Raw genomic sequence first — 23,702 nt, 5'->3', positions numbered from 1 at the left:
TTTGGTGTAAAATTTTTGATAGTGTAATTCAGCCCATAGCGCTGTATGGAAGTGAGGTATGGGGTCCACTCAGTGATCAGAGCTACACTAGATGGGACAGACATCCAACAGAAGCCCTACACACCGAATTCTGATTATTAATATACAAAAAAGATCCCTCAAATTCTGGATGCATCTTAAATCGAGTCCCACAGAATCGCTACATTTTAAAACGTTACAAACCCAAGAACTGAACCCCGAAAAAAGTCCCCTAAGTCAGCTGGTTCTGAGACTTACTAACCTGACTAACTCCACTATCACTAACCAGTCTCAGACCAGCACTGCTTCTCACTCAAACATCAAAATAAATCAAATAATCAAACAAGCTAAAAATATATATCTGGAACATTGGGTAACTAAATCACAATGCAAACTACAATTATATCGAACTATAAAATCAAATTATGAATTGGAAGAATATCTTCAAAGTATTAGGGAGACAAAGCAGAGACAAATCCTGACCAAGTACAGGCTCAGTGAGCACCGTCTAGCCATCGAGACCGGCAGACACAAAAAGAGCTGGTTACCCAGAGAGCAAAGAGTGTGTGCTCACTGCCAGACAGGAGAGATTGAGACAGAGGTGCACTTCCTCCTTTCACTGCCACAAATTTAAATCAATAAGAGACTTATATATAAATAAATTCACAAACATCATAAAGAACTTTACAGCAATGACTGAATAGGAAAAAATAAAAATAATACTAGGAGAGGGACAGACAGCAGCATTGGCTGCGAAATATGTATGGATGTGCCACAGACAGCAGGTGAATGTATATAATGTGTGTAATGTGTATTATGACCTCAGTGTGTTTCCCTACTGTCTACCTCAGTGACCCTCAGCATGTGTGTGTTTATATGTTAAACACTGTGGTATCAAATGTTTACACGTTCTATTTTGTTACACTGTTTTCCAATTTTGTTATTTAAATTTAAATTGTTATAATATTTTTAATTATTGAAATTATTTAGATGTTCTCATTGTTATTTTTATGTTCCTCAACATATACTCAAAGCTTTGGCAATATTGTAATTTTACAGTCACGCCAATAAAGCAATTTTGAATTTGAATTTGAATTTAGATAGACATATAGATAGACATATATATATAGACAGATAGATAGACATATAGATAGACAGATAGACATAGAGACAGACAGGCATATAGATAGACATATAGACATAGAGATAGACAGATAGATAGACATATAGACAGACAGATAGACAGACAGACATACATATAGACATATAGACAGACAGATAGATAGACATATAGACAGACAGATAGACAGACAGACAGACAGACAGACAGACATATAGACATAGAGATAGACAGACAGACAGACATATAGATAGACATATAGACAGACAGATAGACAGACAAACAGACAGACATATAGATAGACATATAGACATAGAGATAGACAGATAGATAGACATATAGACAGACAGATAGACAGACAGACATACATATAGACATATAGACAGACAGATAGATAGACATATAGACAGACAGATAGACAGACAGACAGACAGACATATAGACATAGAGATAGACAGACAGACAGACAGACAGACAGACAGACAGACAGACAGACAGACAGACAGACAGACAGACATATAGACATAGAGATAGACAGACAGACATATAGATAGACATATAGACATAGAGATAGACAGATAGATAGACATATAGACAGACAGATAGACAGACAAACAGACATACATATAGACAGACAGATAGATAGACAGACATATAGACAGACAGATAGACAGACAAACAGACATACATATAGACATATAGACAGACAGATAGATAGACATATAGACAGACAGATAGACAGACAGACAGACACACAGACAGACAGACAGACATATAGACATATAGACAGACAGACAGACAGATAGACAGACATATAGACATATAGACAGACAGATAGATAGACATATAGACAGACAGATAGATAGACATATAGACAGACAGATAGACAGACAAACATACATACATATAGACATATAGACAGACAGATAGATAGACATATAGACAGACAGATAGACAGACAGACAGACAGACAGACAGACAGACAGACAGACAGACAGACAGACATATAGACATATAGACAGACAGACAGACAGATAGACAGACATATAGACATATAGACAGACAGATAGATAGACATATAGACAGACAGATAGATAGACATATAGACAGACAGATAGACAGACAAACATACATACATATAGACATATAGACAGACAGATAGATAGACATATAGACAGACAGATAGACAGACAGACAGACAGACAGACAGACAGACAGACAGACAGACAGACAGACAGACAGACAGACATATAGACATATAGACAGACAGACAGACAGACAGACAGACAGACAGACATATAGACATATAGACAGACAGACAGACATATAGACAGACAGATAGATAGACATATAGACAGACAGACAGACAGACAGACAGACAGACAGACAGACAGACAGACAGACATACATACATATAGACATATAGACAGACAGATAGATAGACATATAGACATATAGACAGACAGACAGACAGACAGACAGACAGACAGACAGACAGACAGATAATTATAACACACCCAAACTTGTGCAGTACTTAGTTGGTGTTTACTAACCCGTCTCTATCTCCTGATTCCCTCTCTACCTCCTGTGAAGTCATATATTGATGTACACTTATGCTTTTGCTCTGTTGGCTAAACCTACATGCACCCCATTTGGAAAAACTTGTGAAACGCTGTCAGCGGCAGTATCCCTGACATACAGACGGCAGCTTTTCTCTTTTTTCCAGATTTGTTAGACGGCCACCAATTTGACCAGGGTCTCTCGAGTAGGGCTGGGCGGTATACCTTTTCATACCGAATACCGGTGGTTTTTTTTTTAATGATATTCATTTTTCATATACCCCAATACCGGTGAGTGTGTGCGTACAAAGCGTCGGGAACACATATGTTGACGCAAACAGAAACCGCAGCTTGCACGTGCTTGTCTGAAGCAACACATCTGAGGTGTGGACGTATTTCAGTATATCTGAGAAAGACCCAGGGTTAGCGATTTGCAAAACTTGTAATGCCGAAATTTCAAGAGGGGGTGTGTCTGCAGAGATGAGAGCAGAGATCGGCGCATTGTGCGCAGACAGATGAAGCTTTCAGTGAGAGAAAAACAATGGCTTTACGTTGGTGTTACGTCGCAATATTTTAAAGATATGTCTTTTCTATATACTGTATTTTTATTAATATTTATGTTTTAAAGCCAATGGATATCACACAAGCAACGTGGAAACTGATCAATACCCAGACAGCACACATACGTTGGGCCGACGTCGTCCCGACTTACAAAATTCCATCGGCGCGATGTCGCTCCGAGATCGTTTGCTAATCGGCAAGATGTCGCCGCGATGTCGGCATTTAATCGCAAATGTTCTCCGGCCGACATTCGGCCGATGCAGCTTTAAATCCCGGCTGCTCGGCGTGGGCGCGGTTCACCGGCGTTTCGCTCATTCCTATTCTAACGTACCACCCGCGGCAGGAGCCGCTGGTTTATAATAAAACAATACACACGACACCACTCTCAATAACGGTTGCTTGTTTATTAACATTTTCAAGGCAGACATTAAACATACAAATACATTTACATTTATCAGATATATTTGTATCAAAAGTGACATACAAATGAGAAGCATTCACTCTTTAAAAGATTAACCACAGCATTTGCAGTAAAACCATAGTAAAAACTAAATCAATATTTTTACTTCAATAACCGTTTAACAATGACTGTTGCATTAAAACCACAGTAAGTACAAAACTAACCATTACTATAGTATTTGCAGTAAAACCATAGCAACCACATTTATTATGATTTTAAAAAACTATGGTTACTACAGTCATGCTTACCACAGTTTTACTTTAGTATTACTACAATTCAACTATAGTAGAACCATGGCATCAAAACCTTATGAACAAAAAAAAAAAAAAAAACTTGTTTACTACACTTATAGTTGCTACAGTTTTGCTATTGAAAAACCATGGTTAACTGCTCTATAATTATATACACATTTCATAATACTTATCATTTCAAAGTAGGTTTACAGAAAATGCATTTTTCCAAGGTTACAATGTAAAAAAAAAAAAAAAACTTTAATCAGCCAGAGGTGATTGAGACTTACTGGGAAACATCTTTTAGCAACAAAAAAATGTCCATATGACAGCATCTCAAAGATAAAGGTAATTATCTATTTTCATTGCCACATCAGAATCTAATCTATCTTCATGGCAAAAACCGATGTACAATATTACGAGAGCTACATGAACACAAAATAAAAACTGAGCAAACACTACAGCAGTTAAAATGTTTTAAGTTATATGATACAAATTTTAAAATCTTTTATGATAAAACCTTACTAAAGTCTCCAGTGAAGTGTTCAGTTAAACACAATCATTTAACATTATTAAAGGGTAAGTTCAACAATTTTCAATCCACTTTGTATGTTACAAAGTTGTTAATATATGTAAAAGATTTCTCAGAAATCCCCAGTTTATTCGTCAGCAAAACTCTGCTGCATGATGCAAAACGCAGTATTTTGTTGATGCAAAAAGTGTTTTGTCAAAACTCATCATTTCATTATGAGTCATCCTGCAGAGTGTTGCTTATAAGTAAAAAGGGATTTATAGGTACACATAACTCATTTACAGATTTACAGATATTAGAAACACTGCAATAATACAAAGCGGGTTGAAAATTGATACCCTTAAAGGCAATATATGGATAATATTTCACAGTTTTGTATGTCCATGTACAGCTGGCATCATCTGAAGACTTGAGTGTTGCGGTCTTCTGAAGTCTTCACAAGTAAGGCTGGATCCGATCTTGAACTGGCGTAACCTCTGGTAACCTTGGGATGGGCATCCAGAGAAAGAAACAGGAAAGCAAAAGGAGAAAGATTAGCATAGCAGCTGTTCATATTATTTCAGACAAAGGATGATTTATTTAAATGACATATAACTGTAGTGCAATGTTATGTGAATGCTTAGCTAAAAATGTGTATTTTAAATTAATTTAAACAAAAAGATTGTACCTGACCCATGGACATTATCAGAAAGACTATTTTAAAGTTAAAGAATAAAATACAAAAATTTTGCTACTTATACTTTAGTGGATTTTGGTATATCCTCACTATTATCAATTTTTTATTATCAGAGTTTTGTAACCTCATTACAGGCCAAGTATTAATGCCTGTATTTGTGCTTATTGTGATCTGGTTTAATCACAATAAGGATTTTTATAGAAGCAAAGGTAAAAATACTATTTGCCCTCAGTATTCAGGGAACAGACACAGTCTCTACAGAATGGACTACATATGCCACAGTATCATTTAAAGGGTTAGTTCACCCAAAAATGAGAATTCTGTCATTAATTCCTCACTCTCATGTCATTCTAAAACTGTAAGACCTTTGTTCATCTTCAAATCACAAATTAGGATGTTTTGGATGAAATCTGAGAGCTTTCTGACCCTGCATATACAGCAAGGGCCCTACCACGGTCAAGACACAGAAGGGTAGTAAAAGAATTATTAAAATAGTCCATGTGACATCAGCGATTCAACCTTCATTTTATGATGCCACAAGAATACAAATTTAGTTTCCTTTGTGCACAAAATTACTCTCATAGTTTCATAAAACTACAGTTGAACCACAGATGTCACATGGACAATTTTAACAATGTCATTAATACTCTTCTCTGTCTTGACCATGGTGGTACCCTTGCTGTCTATGCAGGGTCAGAAAGCTCTTGGATTTTATCAAAAATATTTTATTTTGTGTTCAGAAGATGACCGGAGGTCTTACGGGTTTGGAACAACATGGGCGTGAGTAATTAATGATTACCTAAATCATGTTTAGGTGAACTAGCCCTGTAAGTGTGAGGTACATCATAACTGTAATGTGCACTACCTTTCAAAAGTTTACGTCTTTGAAATAAGTCGCTTCTGCTCACTAAGGCTGCATTTATTTGATCAAAAATGAAGTAAAAACAATAATATTGTAAAATATTATTACAATTTAACAGCAGATTTTTGTGAATATATTGTGAAATTACATTTATTTTTATCAAAGCTGCATTTTCAGCATCTTTACTCCAGTCTTCAGTGTGACATGATCCTTCAGAAATCATTCTAATATGCTGATTTGCTGCTCAAAAAATATTTTTAATTTCTAATTATCAATGTCTTATCATTATCAATTATCAAAAGTTAAAGGAAACATTTATGTTTCAAACAAATGCTGTAAATTAAAAAAGAAACTTTTTTTATTCATCAAAATATCCTCCTGCATTAAGTCAAACACATGATTAATGATTTCTGAATGATCATGTGACCCTAAAGACTGGAGTAAAGATACTGAAAATGTAGCTTTGCATCACATAAATAAATTACTTCTCTAACTATATTAAAATAGAAAACAATCATTTTAAATTGTATTAATTTTACAATATTACTGTTTAACTGTATTATTTATCAAATACACACAGCTGTGGTGGGCAGAAGAGACTTTACCATACCAAAACTTACGAAACAGTAGTGTATGTTTGATATTTTACTTACTAGATCATTGGTTTCCAGCACTTTGGAGAAGAAGGTTCACTCTGAGTCTGCAGATTGCAACAGGCCATCATCATGGAAGAATCTAGGAACAAAACATGCAATTTGTCACAGAGACCACAATATTTAGTATGCAGTTGCTGGTTTATTGGAAGATTAAACAAGTTAAAGTACAGGTACAATGCAGAAAAAAGAATACATAATATACTACAATTATATAACAGAATATGTTTTTATTGTTAAGTAGTTACATTTGGCTGTGAAAAGCTTCTTAAAATTACTATAATAAATAAATATTTAATTTAGCCAAATAAATTAACAGACACATGGTTATATAGGTTAAATATATTGTGTGAAAATGCATATTAAGTTATTTTTATGAGCTTCTTCGGTTCACCTGTATTTCCTGCTTCTGTCAGCAGCTCTATTCAGACATTTTGAAACATTGGAGCTTCCCTTCTGTTGTGGAGGCTTTATTTCTGTCCTCCTGAAAGAACATATTTTGTCAGTATGTGTTTATCAATAAATGAGCCTACTTCCAATAATCCACAGACAATCTGTCAGCAAAAAAAATAAAAAAAGTGTCATAAACAAGAGCTCAATCTCTAGAGTTAGCATACCTCATCTGTGAGATGCTAACGAACTTTTTCGAAGACATTAAACCATTTCTACAAAGTAAATATTCAACAGAAACGAGTCAATTACAAGTAAGGAACAGTTATATGTAATACTTGTGTGATTTTAAGCACTAAACTTACCTAAAAGCAGCGACGACAACAGCAGCACCGAGAGACGGAGTTTGAGTGTCAGGTGACTTGCTGCAGCCCTGTTTCCATGGCAACCTCTCCAGCGTAAACTTTAGATATTCAACAAATTAAAATACGTCAAAGTCACGCAGTATTTACAAAAGTAAACATCTAGAATTGAATCATTACATTATTAATCTAGTTTCATTTAATCATTATCCAATCATGAATTTAAAACAGATTTTTAGTTTAAAAAGGAACCGCAACAATAACGTTAGCATGGCTCACCGTAGAGACGGAGACTTTCTGGCAGCCTGTAACAGAGTGAAAAACACGACGAAAAACGTTAGTTAGGACAAAGTAGTGAAATAAAAACTAAAAACAAACTCTGAACTAAGCTTTTTTTTGCTGCTCAGCGTCTAACGTTAGCTCGTCCCCTCAGAAAACTGCTGGAAACACAGTAATCCGTTCCCGTTAGCTAAGTTAACGTTATTTGGAGTCTCAAGTCTCAAGTTGGGCTCAAGGCAAAGTCTTTTTACCTGTACTACAGTGCACCAAGCGCCTTATTAGTTATAAAGTGTCACAGAATTAACAAAATAATATACTTTTCCAATTTAACTCAAGTGAAAACTTACCTGAAAGCCACGGATGTCGCCGGAGGAGTCGCCATCTCTCTCTCTGGTGGGTTGCTAAGAGACGAATAACCGTACAAATTCAAACAGAAAAGCGCGGCATCGGCCTTCTGTCGTGAGCCAACTCAGAGCCGACGTTTGATGAGCTGGCAAAATAAAGCACTGACCGAATTACACCCGCCTACGCCTGGCCGATCCTTTTTAGATCTAAAGTTTATGAGGCCGACGTTCTGCTCACGAGCCGACGTCGGCCCGACGTATGTGTGCTGTCTGGGTATGTTAAAGTGAAAGTAAAAACTGACTTTAAGCATCTGATGTGCATTCTTTCAGACAATGAGAGACGATTATACTTCATATGCTGATATTAATTTAGTCCCTTAATATTTTTCTTGTGCCCCGAACATGGTGGGAAAAAAAGAAAAAAAAGAAACGTATTTTGTGTAAGGTTTGTTTTTGAAAGTCTTAAATAAAGCTCTTAATTTTCATTGATGACTGCAGTGTTATTAGGGGGTTATGAAAGTCATAATTATGATTTCAGGTGGTCTAAAATGTGGGGACTGAAAGACAAAAATTGCGATGAAACTTCAAAAGGCTATCCATTGAATAAATATGAGCGCTGTACGTTTCAAAATCATTTGTTGCGCTACTTTGTGTACTACCAATCTGACAGCGCCTCCTGCTGGAAGAGAAACGCGTAGACTTGTAAATGTGAACTTGTGAAGAATGCACAATAAAGTGTTGTGTATTTTGACTGCAAATCATGAATTCTGATTTCTTCACCTCATTACAATTATGAGTGCCACTGTCACTTCTTTGTGAACAGCAGCATTTTGTGAGACCAATCAAACCTGGGTTAATACTAGTCCGGTCAATGCAAGCCAATATACTGCAGTAATTATTCTTTAATTTATTAGGAAATGTGGTTAACACCTAGTCATGCATGAAAAAAACAAAAATACCGTCATATACCGTGATACCGTATAATTTTGAAAAATACCGTGATATAAATTTTTGGTCATACCGCCCAGCTCTACTCTCGAGGATACATCTGTCCAACTTCGTCAAATCACACACTACACACACATAAACTCAAGTGCAGTCACGCAACGTCAGATTAAAACGCACTATGTATCGTAAACTCATTTTGGTTGTTTACAGAGCAGTCTAAATCTTTAACCACTAAAAGACTGGATTTCATTTAATGTAATGAAATTTAAATGAGTTTGAATTAATGTGTGTAAAATAGAGAGTCGCACTTGTGCCACCAAACACTGAACCAAATGCTGAGGCATTTGAATAAACACATGCTAGTTGTCCACATGTGGAACTACTGAACAATTCATCTTCTAAGTATAAACACCTCCTAGCCAACAGTATATTTTAAAAAAACATGCATATTTGAACTACTACACAAAACAAATTGTACAAAAAACATGCTCAGCGAAATGCTTGCAACACAATAAGAGAATAAATAGATCTGGCCTGAAATGGATTTGTATTTTTCTTGGCTGATTGGTTATTGATTTGTGTGTCTGCTTGATTGGTGATGGATTCATCTGCCTGTCTAATCCAGCATTGATCTGTTCATCAGGGTGCTCGGGGTTGAACTGGTTGGCCTGATGAGATCCGACAGGCTTTGAGCACAAACTGGCGTTAATGAACATATTTACTTGCATCAGTGTCCACTGTCCTGACTGTTTATTTTAGGAGAATGTGAAAAGTATGTGTCTGTCCAGAATCCAGCGCTGCTGTTTTACCGTAGACAGGGATGTGACTGTGAAATAAACTAAAATGAGGTTCTGTGGAACATTTGAATTTGGGAATATATTTGTTCTTCTTGTTATCAGCAATCACATGAACAGCTGAGCTCACGCTACTGTAACTATACTTTCATAGAAAATCATCCAATCACTTTTACACCAGGGGCTCCCTAACGTTTTTGTCAGCTGAACTCCTTAGTAAGTGTTTATTTTTGATTTAGCTGGACTTAAAAGGGGACTCAAACCTCTTTGAATTGTGATAGTGTCTAAGCCTACATTACATTTACTTTGGTGTTCAAAGGAGAAGCTCACTTCCAGAACAAAAATTTACAGATAATGCACCCCCTTGTCATCCAAGATGTTCATGTCTTTCTTTCCTCAGTCGTAACAAAATTATGTTTTTTGAGGAAAACATTTCAGGATTTCTCTCCATATAGTGGACTTCTATGGTGCCCACGAGTTTAAACTTACAAAATGCAGTTTAAATGCAGCTTCAAAGAGCTCTTAACGATCCCAGCCAAGGAAGAAGGGTCTTATTTAGCGAAACGATCTGTCATTTTCAAAGACAGATAGAAAGAAAAAAGGCAATTTATTCCGGTTCTAGACAGTGTATGTCGAAAAACTCCCATCTCATATTCTCCTCCAACTTCAAAATTGCCCTACATTGCTGTTTTATCTTTTTTTGTAAAGGGTGTTCGATCTTCTTTGCACGTTCACTTTGTAAACACTGGGTCTGTACTTCTGCACCGATGTAGAACAATGTTGAAGTTGGAGGACAAAATTAGATGGGAGTTTTTTAAACCTACCCCAACTGTAGTGAACCGCAATACACAGTTCACACAGAGCATTTGAGGTTAAAAAGTATATAAATTGTCATTTACTTTTAGAAAATAACAATTGTTTCACTAGATAAGACCCTTCTTCCTTGGCTGGGAATCTTTATAGCCCTTTAAAGCTGCATTTAAATTGCATTTTGGAAGTTCAAACTCAGGGGCACCATAGAAGTCCATTATATGCAGAGAAATCCTAAAATATTTTCCTCAAAAAACATAATTTCTTTATGACTGAAAAAAAAAGATGTGAACATCTTGATAAAAGATGACAAGTGGGTGAGTACATTTTTTTATAAATTTTTGTTCTGGAAGTGAACTTCTTTTTTGAAGAACCCAATCAAACAACAACAACAATAATAATAATAGTAATAATAATAATAATAATAATAATAATTATTATTATTATTATTATTATGTTTAAATTCTAATTTAAAAAGACAGACATATAGTACTGTTCTATATTACAATTACATTTTAAAATAAAAACAATAAATATTTGATAATAATACAAGTTACAGTATACAGTATAAAGATGTATAAATTCTTCCTTTTTACATTTAAAATCCTTAAGGTTTTATTTTGGTGGAGCTTTCTTTAATTCAGCATGAAATCAAAATGTACAATATTTATTTTGTTAGTGCATATTGTTAGCATTACAGTGAACAATTAATCTGTGCAAGTTAATCCTCTAAAAATAGTTTGTTTTGGTAATCTTTAATCAAAATCTGATCCTCAGCTTCCGCTTTGGAATGGCATTCCTTCTCTGATGAACCATCACCATGTATACATCATCTGAAAGCTGAATAAATAAGCATTTATGTACGATTTGTTAGGATAGGACAATATTTGCCCTAGATACAATTTGAAAATCTGGAAGGTGCAAAAAAATCTAAATATTGAGGAAAAATCACATTTACAGTTATCAAAACGAAGTTCTTAGCAATGCATATCACTAATCAAAAGGTAAGTTTTGATATATTTACTGTCGGAAATGAACAAAATATCCTCATGGAACATGATCTTTACTTAATATCCTAATGATTTGTGGCATAAAATTGATAATTTTGACCCATACAATGTATTGTTGGCTGTTGCTACAAATATACCAGTGTTTTGTGGTCCAGGGTCACATATGCTCTAAATGTCTATAAAATGCTGGAATTTGTGAATTTGAGTATGTAAAAAAAGCACATGCAGAAATGGGACTTTGCTGCATTTATTGTGAACTAAGCCAATCTGAGACGTTGGATCGTGAACTGCTCATGCGTAAATGGCAGTGTTGCACTTCATTCTGAAGCATGCAGTGCGTCGGACAATTTCATTAGATGTCAGCATTTGATATGACAAGCGCACTAAGCTATATCGGCATTATCACCCAGCCCCATTTGTTTATTTCAATTTTACATTCAACTTAATTAGTTATTAGATTTTCACCAGCTTTTGAACCCTCTTCCATTCCCTCACAAACCCCTGCTTGGCAAACCTTGAATTTCTGACAGCAATGAAAACAAAGCTGTAAGGGACAGAAGTGTGTTCAATGTGTTCAATGGATTGCACTGAAGCATGCCAACAGCTCACCCAATAAAACACCTTTCCAAAAAATGTAATTACACAAATGATTCATAATTATGAAATTAACTGCAACATCTTTTAATTCAGCATACATAGTGGCACTGCGAGAGTGTGTGTGTGTGTGTGTGTGTGTGTGTGAGACGCTTGATTCAGCATTGATGTGACAGGCTGCAGATAAGCAGTGTATGTGTGCAGTGACATTCTTTGGTTTAGTTGTGCGTTTGTGTTAATTAAACTGAACTGACAGAACAGAGATGCTGGAAGTGTGTGTGCACTCATGAATAAAGCATAAAGAAGCCTGACCCTGGGGAAACACGCGCACACACAAATAAAGCTCATTTAAGTTCAGGCAGAACTTTCTGCTCAGCAGAGAGCCTTTTCATAGGACCTGAAACCCGAGTACATGAACATACATGCCTCTAGCTAACTCAATTTCACACATTTACTGTGGCAAAACGGATTCATACACGAGTCATAATGTAAGTCACTTGCAGAATCGAAAGCAGCAAATGTAAACTGCATTGCTGTACATGTGATCACTGTGTGGAAATAGATACAGTGCTTTCCAAAGTATTCATACCCCTTCATTTTTTTCACATTTTGTTTTGTTGCAGCATTATGTTAAACTGCTTGAAATTAGTTTTTCCTCCCATCAGTTTACACTCCATACACCATAATAATGACAAAGCAAAAACCAGATTTGCAAATTTGACAAATTTATTAAAAATAAAACACTGAAATAAGTAGATTGCATAAGTATTCATACCCTTAACTCAGTACGTAGTTGAAGCACCTTTACAGCCTCAAGTCTTTTTGGGTCTGATGTGACAAGCTTTGCACATCTGCATTTGGCAATTATCTGCCATTCTTTACCTCACCTTTTCACCTCTCAAGCTCTGTCAGCTTGGATGGGGGCTGGCAGACATTTTCTCGAGTCCTAGTTGTTCCAATCGTCTTCCGTTATGGATAATGCTTCTGTGAACCTTCAATGCAGCAGATTTTTTCTGAACTCTTCCCTAGATCATTGCCTTAACGCAAGTCTGTCACTGAGCTCTACAGGCAGTTATCTTGACCTCAGGACTTGGTTTTTGCTCTGATATGCATTTTCAGCTGTTAGACCTTTTCTGAGAGGTGTGTGCCTTTCTAAATCATACTCATTCAAATGAATTTGCCACAGTTTAACTCCACTCCAAGTGTAGTAACATCTAGAAGCAATATGAATGCTCCTGAGCTAAATTTCGAGTGTCCCAGAAAAGGGTATGAATACTTATGCAATTTCAGTTTTTTATTTTTAATAAATTTGCACAAATGTTAAAAAACTATTTTTTGCTTTGCCATTATGGAGTAGGGAGTGTAGATTGATGTGGGAAAAAAGTAATTTAAAGTAGTGTAACATCAGGCAGCAACATAACAAAATGTGACAAAAATGAAGGGGTATGAATAATTTCGCAAGGCACTGTATGTTTTTCACACTGACTCACTGTGTGTGAGATGCTAATCGCTGAGAGGGGCAGTTGTAGCTCAGTGTTCACACTGATGATTCATGGATAATTAGAACAAAACACACACATTCACTCACAGATAGGATGTGTGCAGCAGTCGTATTACCTGACTCGCTCTTTAGGGTCACCAAACGACTCTTTGAGGTGAGAGAAGTCTGGATAGAAATGGATGGAGGGAGAGATGACCTCCAACAGCCCAGACTGAATCTCCCCTGGAAACCTGAAGCACATACAGAGAAAGGAAGGGCATCATTTACATTCAAACCATTCTGTTTGACTTTGGACTTGATGTTTATTAAAATGTCCAAGCTACTCTTTTCCATACACTGAAAGTAGCCTATGTGCTGGTGCAGTCAACTTTTGAATATGCAGAATAACATCTGAGAGGAACATTTTCAGCAAATTATGACTTAAATTTGAGTGTTTTCACACAAAGCTATTGTATAATTTTATATTTAATGGTGTTTTAGGCCCTTTTGGAGTTGGAGAGCACTAGTTCCAGCCGACTGTGTGAACGGTGCATCTACAGTATACGTTATAATTTTTAAAGGATTTTAAGTTTTAAAAGCTTTACTGTTAAACATAATAAAAAAGAAGGTCACACTAGTTTGGAACCAATTCTCATAAAAAGCAAACTAGACACTGCAGGTGAATAGGGTTAAAAAAATTAACTAATAGTTGTCACCTTATTTACCCAGTTGATTGATTACATTAATAATTGCAAACATTTTTTTGTATTACAAGTTTTCTCAAATTTTAGGTTTTAAATATGAAAATGAGCCATTATTTAATGAAATATGCACTATTTTGCATACATTTCTAGTACAAAAATCTAAACACACTGGATCAAATCAGTTTTGAAATTCTTGTTTTATTTTTTTGACATATTAGAGTTAAATGTTTGGGTATCTCATTTTGTCACTCCATAATTCAGAAAAATCTTTGAACAGACAGAAAATCATGTTTTTTTTTTGTTTTTTTAAATTTTTGGAGGAGTAAAATGTTGTATAAAATCAAGCTAATTGTATATGAACAAATCCCTCTGTAAAAACCTTCAGGATACAGACAGGAATAACATTTAAAGTTTGGTGTGTGTAAGTGCTACTGAAGTGGAGATTTATCATTTTTAAAATCATTTTGAGAAAACAGCCTTTAAAAAAATGTATTGTAATTGAAATCTATTGACACAAATAGATAAAGTGCTATAAAAGAAACACTTAAAAGTGTCTTTTGGGTGTTTCCTTTCCACTAGACTGAAAAAAAAACACTTTATGAAAAAGCAAAAAGCCCAAAATCAAATTTGACAGATGCATGAAATAACAGCGTTATTGCCTGCAGCATCTCCCCTTAAGGATTTCTTAGGATTAAAGGATCAAAAATATGGTCATGCAAAATAAGACATTAATATGTGCTTAGAAAGAGCTAATAAACAGCAGTATAATATGTTTTATATTAATATGCAGACTAACAAGCAACTATTTAATAGCAAGAATTAGTCTCTAAACTTAAGTGTTACCAAAAAGAAATAACACTAGTATAGTTTTCATTTTTATATTTTCCATTTTTATTTTAATTTTTCATTTATAAAGTTAGTCATTTTTGCTTTAAAAAAATGTTTTTTATTAATTTTATTTATTTAACTTCAGCATATCAGGTTTATCAAGTATATCAACTGTAACATATGTTTTTTTTGTGGTTTTACTTTTAGTTCAGCATAATAACTGTTTTGCACCCACATAACACACCCATTAGTAGACATACAGAAATAAGAGCCAACAAAAGCAAAGATCTAATCAAAACACACCAGTATTGTAAGTCTTTGCAAAAACAACCAGTATAAACACAAGCACATGACTAATGTGGGACGAGCAGAACGAAGCAGAGGAACTCTAATGCCCAGAGGATGGACTTCCCTTCTGTTTCTTCTGTTACTGTCCTCAAAAAGCATGTGAGGAAAAGTCTGCAGTCACATGATCTTCCACACACATGCATCAACAAAACTCAAGCAGACTGTGGTCATAACAAGTGATAAAAAAAACTAGGGTACTCACAGGCGCTTAAGGTTGTCAGCGACACTATTTGCATATTGTTGATCCGTCTGCAAAACAAAGCAAGAATCAATGGTTTAATAAATGCTCACCTTAGGGCTAGACAAGTGTTTAGGAGTTTTTTTGGATGGATGTTTTAAGTACAATGTCGATTCTCATTTCCTGAGTTTTCCTGCTAAAGACATTATACAGTCTCTGTAGTCAAGAGAAAAAACTGTCCAATAATGGAAGCAAATGGCGATGAGCTGCTAAAGCACTTTCCACTATAAAAGAGCAGATGGATTTCACTGTTCAGACTCAATTTCACGGTTCATTCAAAACGCAATTCAAGTAAGTGACGCATTCTTGGGGTTTCCACAAGGGGTGCTATAGCCGTCATTACAATGAACAGAATTGACCAAATGCATGGAGCGTTCTTTAGAACTTCCGTATAAAGATAAGCCAGCTCATAAACTTCCGCTGAAGCTCATTTTATATGTGCTATATAAAGGTGGACACTCGTGAGACTCCTATACTGCCTCGTTCTTATCAGAAACTGAGAAAAATAATAATAATATTTTTTTAAACTCGCGTTTGTCATTCTTGAAACAGTATACACAGGTCCTCTTAGACAAACAAAACCTTTTTTCGATTGTGAATGGATTATGTAGAGAAAACAAGCAAAGTACACTCCTATTACGGCTCAGTACAGTTGACTGGAAATGACTTAGCTGGCTTGTCTAAACAAGGAAGTAATCTGTGCATATGGTCAATTACAGTTGGTTCTTTCCGTAAGATCTTGATGTATTGCTTTATCGTTTAAAACTTCCTATTCAAGGATTTGCTTTAAATAAATAAAAGCCATTTGGATTTATATTCTGTTATCCATTGCATTCAGACATTTTTTGTGGAAACTGAAATCAAACTTGCAATTATTTTGAAGAATAATGCAGTGTTTATTATGAATGCTTTATCCGTGCACATCTTTAAATTCATGTGTTCAATTTTTATAATGCGGAGAAAAGATTACAATTTCCGTTTTGTGTCGACTTTAAGTGTTCAGATACTCTAGAGCTGTTTTGAAGCACTATTAATGAACCCTATTGTGTCAAACGGAGCCAGAACTGTAAAATTCAAGGACAGTGTATACGAGGGAATAATGTGAGGATACAGACACTGCGGCAGTGTCCGTGACCTGCCGGACGCCTCAAATCCTCATTATTTCCCACGGATCTCTCATGACTAAGTCATTGTTTTTTTAAACGATCATAGCCACTCCTGAGACACAGAGAAGACAACGAGTGAGAGATGATGAGGAAACACCTGCAACAACTTTGACCAAATCTTTCAATTCCAGAGAAATGGGAATTGCTGTTTGTTCAGACAAAATAGGAAGCTTGAGGATTGCGACTTAGGAGATGAAAAACTCTGACCTATTTAGTGTCACATCAGCTACTCAACGGTTCAATCACAGAACAAAAAGACATCACTCTAAAAGCCTCTGTCATAGAAAACAAATCCTCCTAAATCCTCTGACTGAAAAATGTATCTATGAGATGTGAATCTCATATGTGACCCTGGAGCACAAAACCAGTCTTAAGTCGCTGGGGTATGTTTGGAGCAATAGCCAAAAATACATTGCATGGGTCAAAATTTTGGATTTTTCTTTTATGCCAAAAATCATTAGGAAATTAAGTAAAGATCATGTTCCATGAAGATTTTTTGTAATATTCCTACCATAAATATATCAAAATGTAATTTTTGATTAGTAATATGCATTGCTAAGAACCTAATTTGGACAACTTTAAAGGTGATTTTCTCAGTATTTTGACTTTTTGGCATCCTCAGATTCCTGATTTTCAAATAGATGTATCTTAATAAACCATATATCAGTAGAAAGCTTATCTATTGAGCTTTCATATGATGTATATATATCAGATTTGAAAAAATTAACCTTATGACTGGTTTTGTGGTCCAGGGTCACATATATCTGTGAGACAGCTCAAACTAATCAGCAAGATTTTTACATTTCCTGAAAATGTGAGCAATGCTTTCACAGGGGAAAAAAACGGCCACAGTGGCGCTGCTTTGGGTGTTTTGAGTGGTTTTCAGATTGTTGCTATTCGGTTGCTAAAGTGTTCAGAGAGGAGTTTTAGTGTGTTGCCATCTGTTTGCTAGTGTTCTGAATGATTTTTAGTATGCGTTCAGTGTTTATTTTTTAGCATATTGTTTTTCAGATGCTAAGGCGTTCAGAGTGTTTTTAGTATGTTGCTATTAGGTTACTAGACTGTGTGAAGTGTTTTTAGCTCTGCTGCTGATGCTACACAACAAGTTCTAGGTGGATGCTTACCAGCTCAAGTCAAAAGAGGCTACACTCAAAATGCATTGGTGTATGGTAATATTTAAGCCTTGTTTACACTGCAGGTCTTGATGCCCAATTCTGATTTGTTGTCTACAGTCTTAAAAATAAAGGTGCTTTTAAAGGTTCTTTAAGCAATGCCATAGAAGAACCATTTTGGTTCCACAAAGAACCATTCAGTCAAAGGTTCTTTAAAGAACCATCTCTTTCTTACCTTTTTATTATCTTAAGAACCTTCTTTCACCACAAAGAACCTTTGTGAAACAGAAAGGTTCTTCAGATGTTAAAGGTTCTTTATTGAACCATTTAGACAAAAAAGGTTCTTCTATGGCATCGTGAAGCACCTTTATTTTTAAGAGTGTATGTCAGATTTTTTTGGCTGTCCGTTTAGATGTTCTTTCAATTGTGAGTAGTTATTTTTATTTTCACATTCTACATTAAAAGACTTCCAAAATTATGTTTGATTTGATTTGTTGTTGAAGTTAATAGAGTCAGCAAAGTTGATTATGAGAAAGTTCTTACTAATAATTACTATATTAATGATCACAATAGCTATTTTTATCTTTGCTATCATAAATAAGAACAGATGCACAAAAAACAGTATAACAAATAGTCTAGAAAGAAACAAATAATGCATTACCTTTATCATTTTACATTTAAACAAAAGCATTCATGTAAAAATCACTCAAATGTGTTCATTATAAATAAAATGATTATTAAAACTACAAAAGCAGTTTAATTATAGGGGTCATCAGATGCCCATTTTCCACAATATGATATGATTCTTTAGGTTCTTAATGAAAAGTCTATATACTTTGGTTAAAAATTCTCAATAGTAGTGTAAAAAAAACTTTTACCCTGTCAAAATTAGCTCTGCAAAAAATTAACTCATTCTATTGCATGTTCCTTTAAATGCTAATGAGCTCTGCTTGACCCGCCCCTCTCTGCCGTGGGATGACGAGCCGTAATGTTTAGTTTAGCCGCATTTAGCCACGTTTAGGTGTGAAACTGCCTATAGCACATTATTAAGAAAGGCCATTTGAATAAAAACCCTTATACTCACTTCTGCTGTGGGTGAAGCTGCATCACGAAGGACTTGCACAAACATAGACGCATATGTAGATCGGGATCTTCACTTTCCTTTCAAAAACTAAAGTACATCCAACAACAGAACACCTCAATCGCTCAATCTGAGACATTCTTGTCTTGCCCTGCACCTGAGTCACACAATGGCAATTGGAGTCGGACTGTTTCAGCTCGGTGAGGGCGGGCCTAAGGTAAGGCGCTCATGTCAATCAACTATTGTGTGAGTGGCCTCTGTCTGTGTGCCGTCACACCATCAAGAAGCTGAAAATATTACTTTTAAAGATTAAAAAGTACCACTGGGTGGATTTTAATCATTGTAGGGTGTAATTCTGTGTATATGTGTATTTATTGGGATCGCACACAGGAAGCACCATTATGCGCACACTTTGGATGACAGTCAGCGGGAGAAGCGAACGCAGAAAACGTAATCCCCTCAGAAAATGTTAAAAGATCATTTAAATTTTGCGCATTTACACTTATTTTGCCAGCAAGAATCCTATAAGATGTCATTAAATGTGAAGTACCAAATTGCAGCAGTTTTAATGACGTACAGAACGCAATGCCTCAGAAAATGCCTGTTGCGACATGACAGTTGACTTATCCGACTTATATCTGATTTATTTCCACATATGAATCAGGCCTGAAACTGATCTCGAAATATCTGCATGCATGAGTTTTTTTCCTGTTTACACCGTCATAGAGCAGATCCAATCTGTGTCACATATGACCAAGAAATCTGAATTGGGTCGCATAACCAGAGTCATGGTTATGAGAAACAGTTATGGATATAGTGATGCCTGCCTTAGCAAACACCATGAGTGATTTTGTTTCTCGCAATCAAATGAACAGGATTTCCTGTGAGACATCAACAAAGCACATCTTTCTCCACATTCTGAGTTTGTCTCGACACATTTGCATCTACTGAAAGCCGTACCATGCTGTATATCAATGAAACTGACTGGCATGCATCTAAATTGTATATGCAAAGTACATGCAAATGGGTCTGCTTGAATCTGAATAAGTTGCAGGTGTATGAAAATGACAAACTCCTTGGAAAGCAATGAAATGTGACAACGAGGAGTACAGCACATCTATTTTATTCACATAACTCACTTACAGAACATACTTTATTAATGGTCAAGAAGTAAGTTCTTTATCAAAAGCTGCAAGTTAATTAATATAATCAGATTTTTAAAATTTCACCCAGACAACAAACATTTTACCATCATTCACTCACCCTACTGGAACACAAAAGGAGAAAATGTGAAGATCATGTGTGAATGATGAATATTCAATTTTAGTGAATAAATGAATGTCAACTATTTTCAGTGAATTTTACTCTTCACAAAAAACTACTGGAATATAGTACATGAATCAGAAGCCATTTAAAAAAATTCTGTGTATTTCAGTACCTATAAACTGTACAATATTTGATATTAAGGCCTCTAAATGATCAACATTGCTGGTCATGTTTTTAGCAAGTAAAGGGCCTTTCAGTATAATTCTCAAAAACAACCCCCTACAGATTGTGGTACAGAAATAGAAATTAATGCTTTTATTCAACAAATATGCATTCAATTGATGAAAAGTGACAATTAAAACATTTATAACATTAAAAAAAAATAATTTCAAACAAATGCTGTTCCTTTGAACTTTCTATTCAGTTATTCAATAACTGAGCAGCAAATCAACATATTAGAATGATTTCTGAAAGATCATGTGAAACTAAGACTGGAGTAATAATGCTAAAAATTCTGTTTTATAATCTCGGGAATAAATTACATTTTTAAATATAATTAAATAGAAAATTATTTCAATGACTGTGTGATTTTGAGATCCATCTTTTCACACTGAGGCCAACTGAGGGACTCATATGCAACTATTACAGAAGGTTCAACTACTCACTGATGCTCCAGAAGGAAAATTCTGCATTAAGGGGGTGAAAACTTTTAAACAGATGTGTACATTTTTCTTATTTTGTCTGAATAGCATATGTTTTATTTAATTCTGCCCTACAGAGGCTACAGAAGATAGCTACATGTTTCCCAAAAGACAAAGTAAGTTAAATTTACCCTGATCTTTAAATTATAAAAGCATTAAGGCTCTTAATGCATGGTTTTTCCTTCTGGAGCATCAGTGAGTAGTTGAACTTTCTGTAATAGTTGCATATGAGTCCCTCAGTTGTCCTCAGTGTGAAAAGATGGATCTCAAAATCACACAGTCATTGTTGAAACGGGTTCAAATACACAAAAATGCTGAAAAACTAAAGAATTTGTTGGAACTGAAGGATTTTTCTGAAGAACAAGGCAGTTTAACTGTTCAGGACAAACAAGGCATCATTCAAGTAACAACACAGTATTAAGAATCAAGTATATAGGGTAATTCTTATAAATTCAACTATTATTTTCTCTTGTGGACTATATGTAAACAACTTTTATGTGAAATATTTTATTCAGGTCAGTACCGAATAAACAATAACATACATTTTGTGTGATGCTTCTTATTTTGGTAAAATTATTAACATTTGGCAGATTCTGAAAGAGGGATGTAAACTTTTGACTGTAATAAAATTTCACAACATTACTATTTCTACTGTATTTTTTTATCAAATAAATAGAGCCTTGATGAGCATAAAACACTTAATTAAAACATTTAAAAATCATAATGTTTCCAAACTTTTGAAACTGATTTTAAGATGAACACTGACTGAACCGTAACTGTGAAGTTAAATGTATCAAATATGATCCATCAGACTTTTGAGGAACTAAGAACTTTAAAACTAAGAATTTAAATGCATTTTTAAATGCAACCCCCAATATAAAAAGACATTATATTGGGAGATACAGTCTGTTATACTGTATACAGGCAACTGCATCAAACTGCAAATTTGTGCTCAGTTTGGGCCCAGTAATCTTATTTTATGTTCCATGGAAGTAAGTCAAATAGATTTAGAATGGCATGAGGATGAGTGAACGATCACAGAATATTCATTTTCAGGTGAGTTTTCTCTTTAGCATGGTGGACAGCAAACCACAAAAAGGCAAGAAAATAAAGAACAGAGAACTACAGACTCCAGTCTGGTGGTGTATATTACTCATAATATTACAGATACTCATAATATTACAGATACTCATAATATTACAGATACTCATAATATTACAGATAATATTACAGTAAAATGGTGTATAGCATGTACTTCAATAACGACAAAAGTAAGAGGTGTGCAAACACATATAAAACACACACACACACAGAGAGAGAGAGAGAGAGAGAGAGAGAGAGAGAGAGAGAGAGAGAGAGAGAGAGAGAGAGAGAGAGTCTGCATTTCATTGCCGGCAGTTACTCATGAACTACAGTCAATGTTAATTAATGTGGAGCGGCTCAAACACACTCAACAGAGTACAGTATGTCTAGGGCACAATGTCCTTGTGTGATAATCATTTGTGGTCAAACACAGGATAATGCCTTACTGCAATAATCATAATACATCTGTTATCTAATATACTGCTGCCTCATAAAAACTTCATGTATTTAATGGGGTATAGGAAAGAAAAAGTGCAGTATTTTCATTACCTGTGTTGAAATATGCACCAACTTTATGTTAATTGGGCTGTGTACAGACATTAATGACTGAACAGCAGGGCAGTGATGTGTTATTACGGGTCAGTGCTGCTAGAAGCTACACAAGCCAGAATCATAATCTATGGGGAAACAGACTTGCAAACAGTACAGTAGCTTCTTAAAGTTACAGACTACACAAAACTTAAAGTAGATTAACAATTAAAGCTGGCAGTTTAGAAAATGTATTTTTATGCTGAAATTATGTTGAAGGTATTTAAAAGGATCATGAACTGCATTTTTCAAAATTATTTTACAATGTTCTCTAACGTCTACTTTTAATGTCGGCAAGATTTTTTTTACATCAGAAAGCACCATCATTTAGAAGTAATAGGGTGTTTTTAATCCTCTCTGAAGGCTCAGAAGTAAACACCCACTGCTATGATTGGCAACAGTTTTGCATATCAAAATAATAGATGAACACTACTGTGAGGTCCTCTGAAACAATATTTGGGTTAAAGTAGTCGTCATATATCTTTAAGAATCAGCTGAAAACAAATCTCTTTCATCTTTATTTGACATCTAACTCCAGCACCCTCTATTCTAATTATGTTCAAAAAATAAATAAATAAATAAAACTGCGCTCTTTTAGACTTATACTCTATTCATTTACTTACTGCTTGTTTTCTTTAAAAAAAAAAAAAAAGAACACTAGCTTTTCTGTTCTTGTTGTATTCTATCTATCCATTTTTAGGCCTCGAACACTAGCTTGCTTTTTCTTTTTTTTATTCTATCTACCTTCTTTTTATTCACTATATAATTTAAAAAAAACCTTTATACATGTACTGCGTTAGGCTAAATGAGACTTGTCATAGCACTTGCATGTTATTGCTCTTTTGTTGATTTTGATTACTTCCATTGTCCTCTTTTGTAAGTTGCGTCTGCTAAATGTCTAAATG

General features: G+C 35.0%; 1 protein-coding gene and 1 long non-coding RNA gene across 2 annotated transcripts in view; both read right to left on the bottom strand.

The window, feature by feature from the left end:
* mgat4b (alpha-1,3-mannosyl-glycoprotein 4-beta-N-acetylglucosaminyltransferase B) overlaps window positions 1-23,702 on the bottom strand; it is a 225,721-nt gene that overhangs the window by 67,692 nt on the left and 134,327 nt on the right. The window contains exons 5-6 of the mRNA XM_073820494.1: window positions 15,765-15,811; window positions 13,820-13,933 (exon numbers count right to left, since the gene is read on the bottom strand). Of these exons, the coding sequence (XP_073676595.1) occupies window positions 13,820-13,933; window positions 15,765-15,811 (161 nt within the window). The remainder of the gene's footprint in view (window positions 1-13,819; window positions 13,934-15,764; window positions 15,812-23,702) is intronic.
* On the bottom strand, window positions 4,122-7,478 carry LOC141289030 (uncharacterized). Its single transcript, XR_012339788.1, has 4 exons — window positions 7,427-7,478; window positions 7,066-7,155; window positions 6,672-6,753; window positions 4,122-4,964 (listed from the first exon to the last, which is right to left on the bottom strand). It is a non-coding gene; the product is annotated as an uncharacterized lncRNA (long non-coding RNA).

This window comes from Garra rufa, chromosome 16 (genome assembly GCF_049309525.1).
Source record: "Garra rufa chromosome 16, GarRuf1.0, whole genome shotgun sequence".
Taxonomy (NCBI): Eukaryota; Metazoa; Chordata; class Actinopteri; order Cypriniformes; family Cyprinidae; genus Garra; species Garra rufa.
The sequence above is the reverse complement of the archived record's forward strand: the minus strand, read 5'-3'. Positions and strand labels throughout refer to the sequence as shown.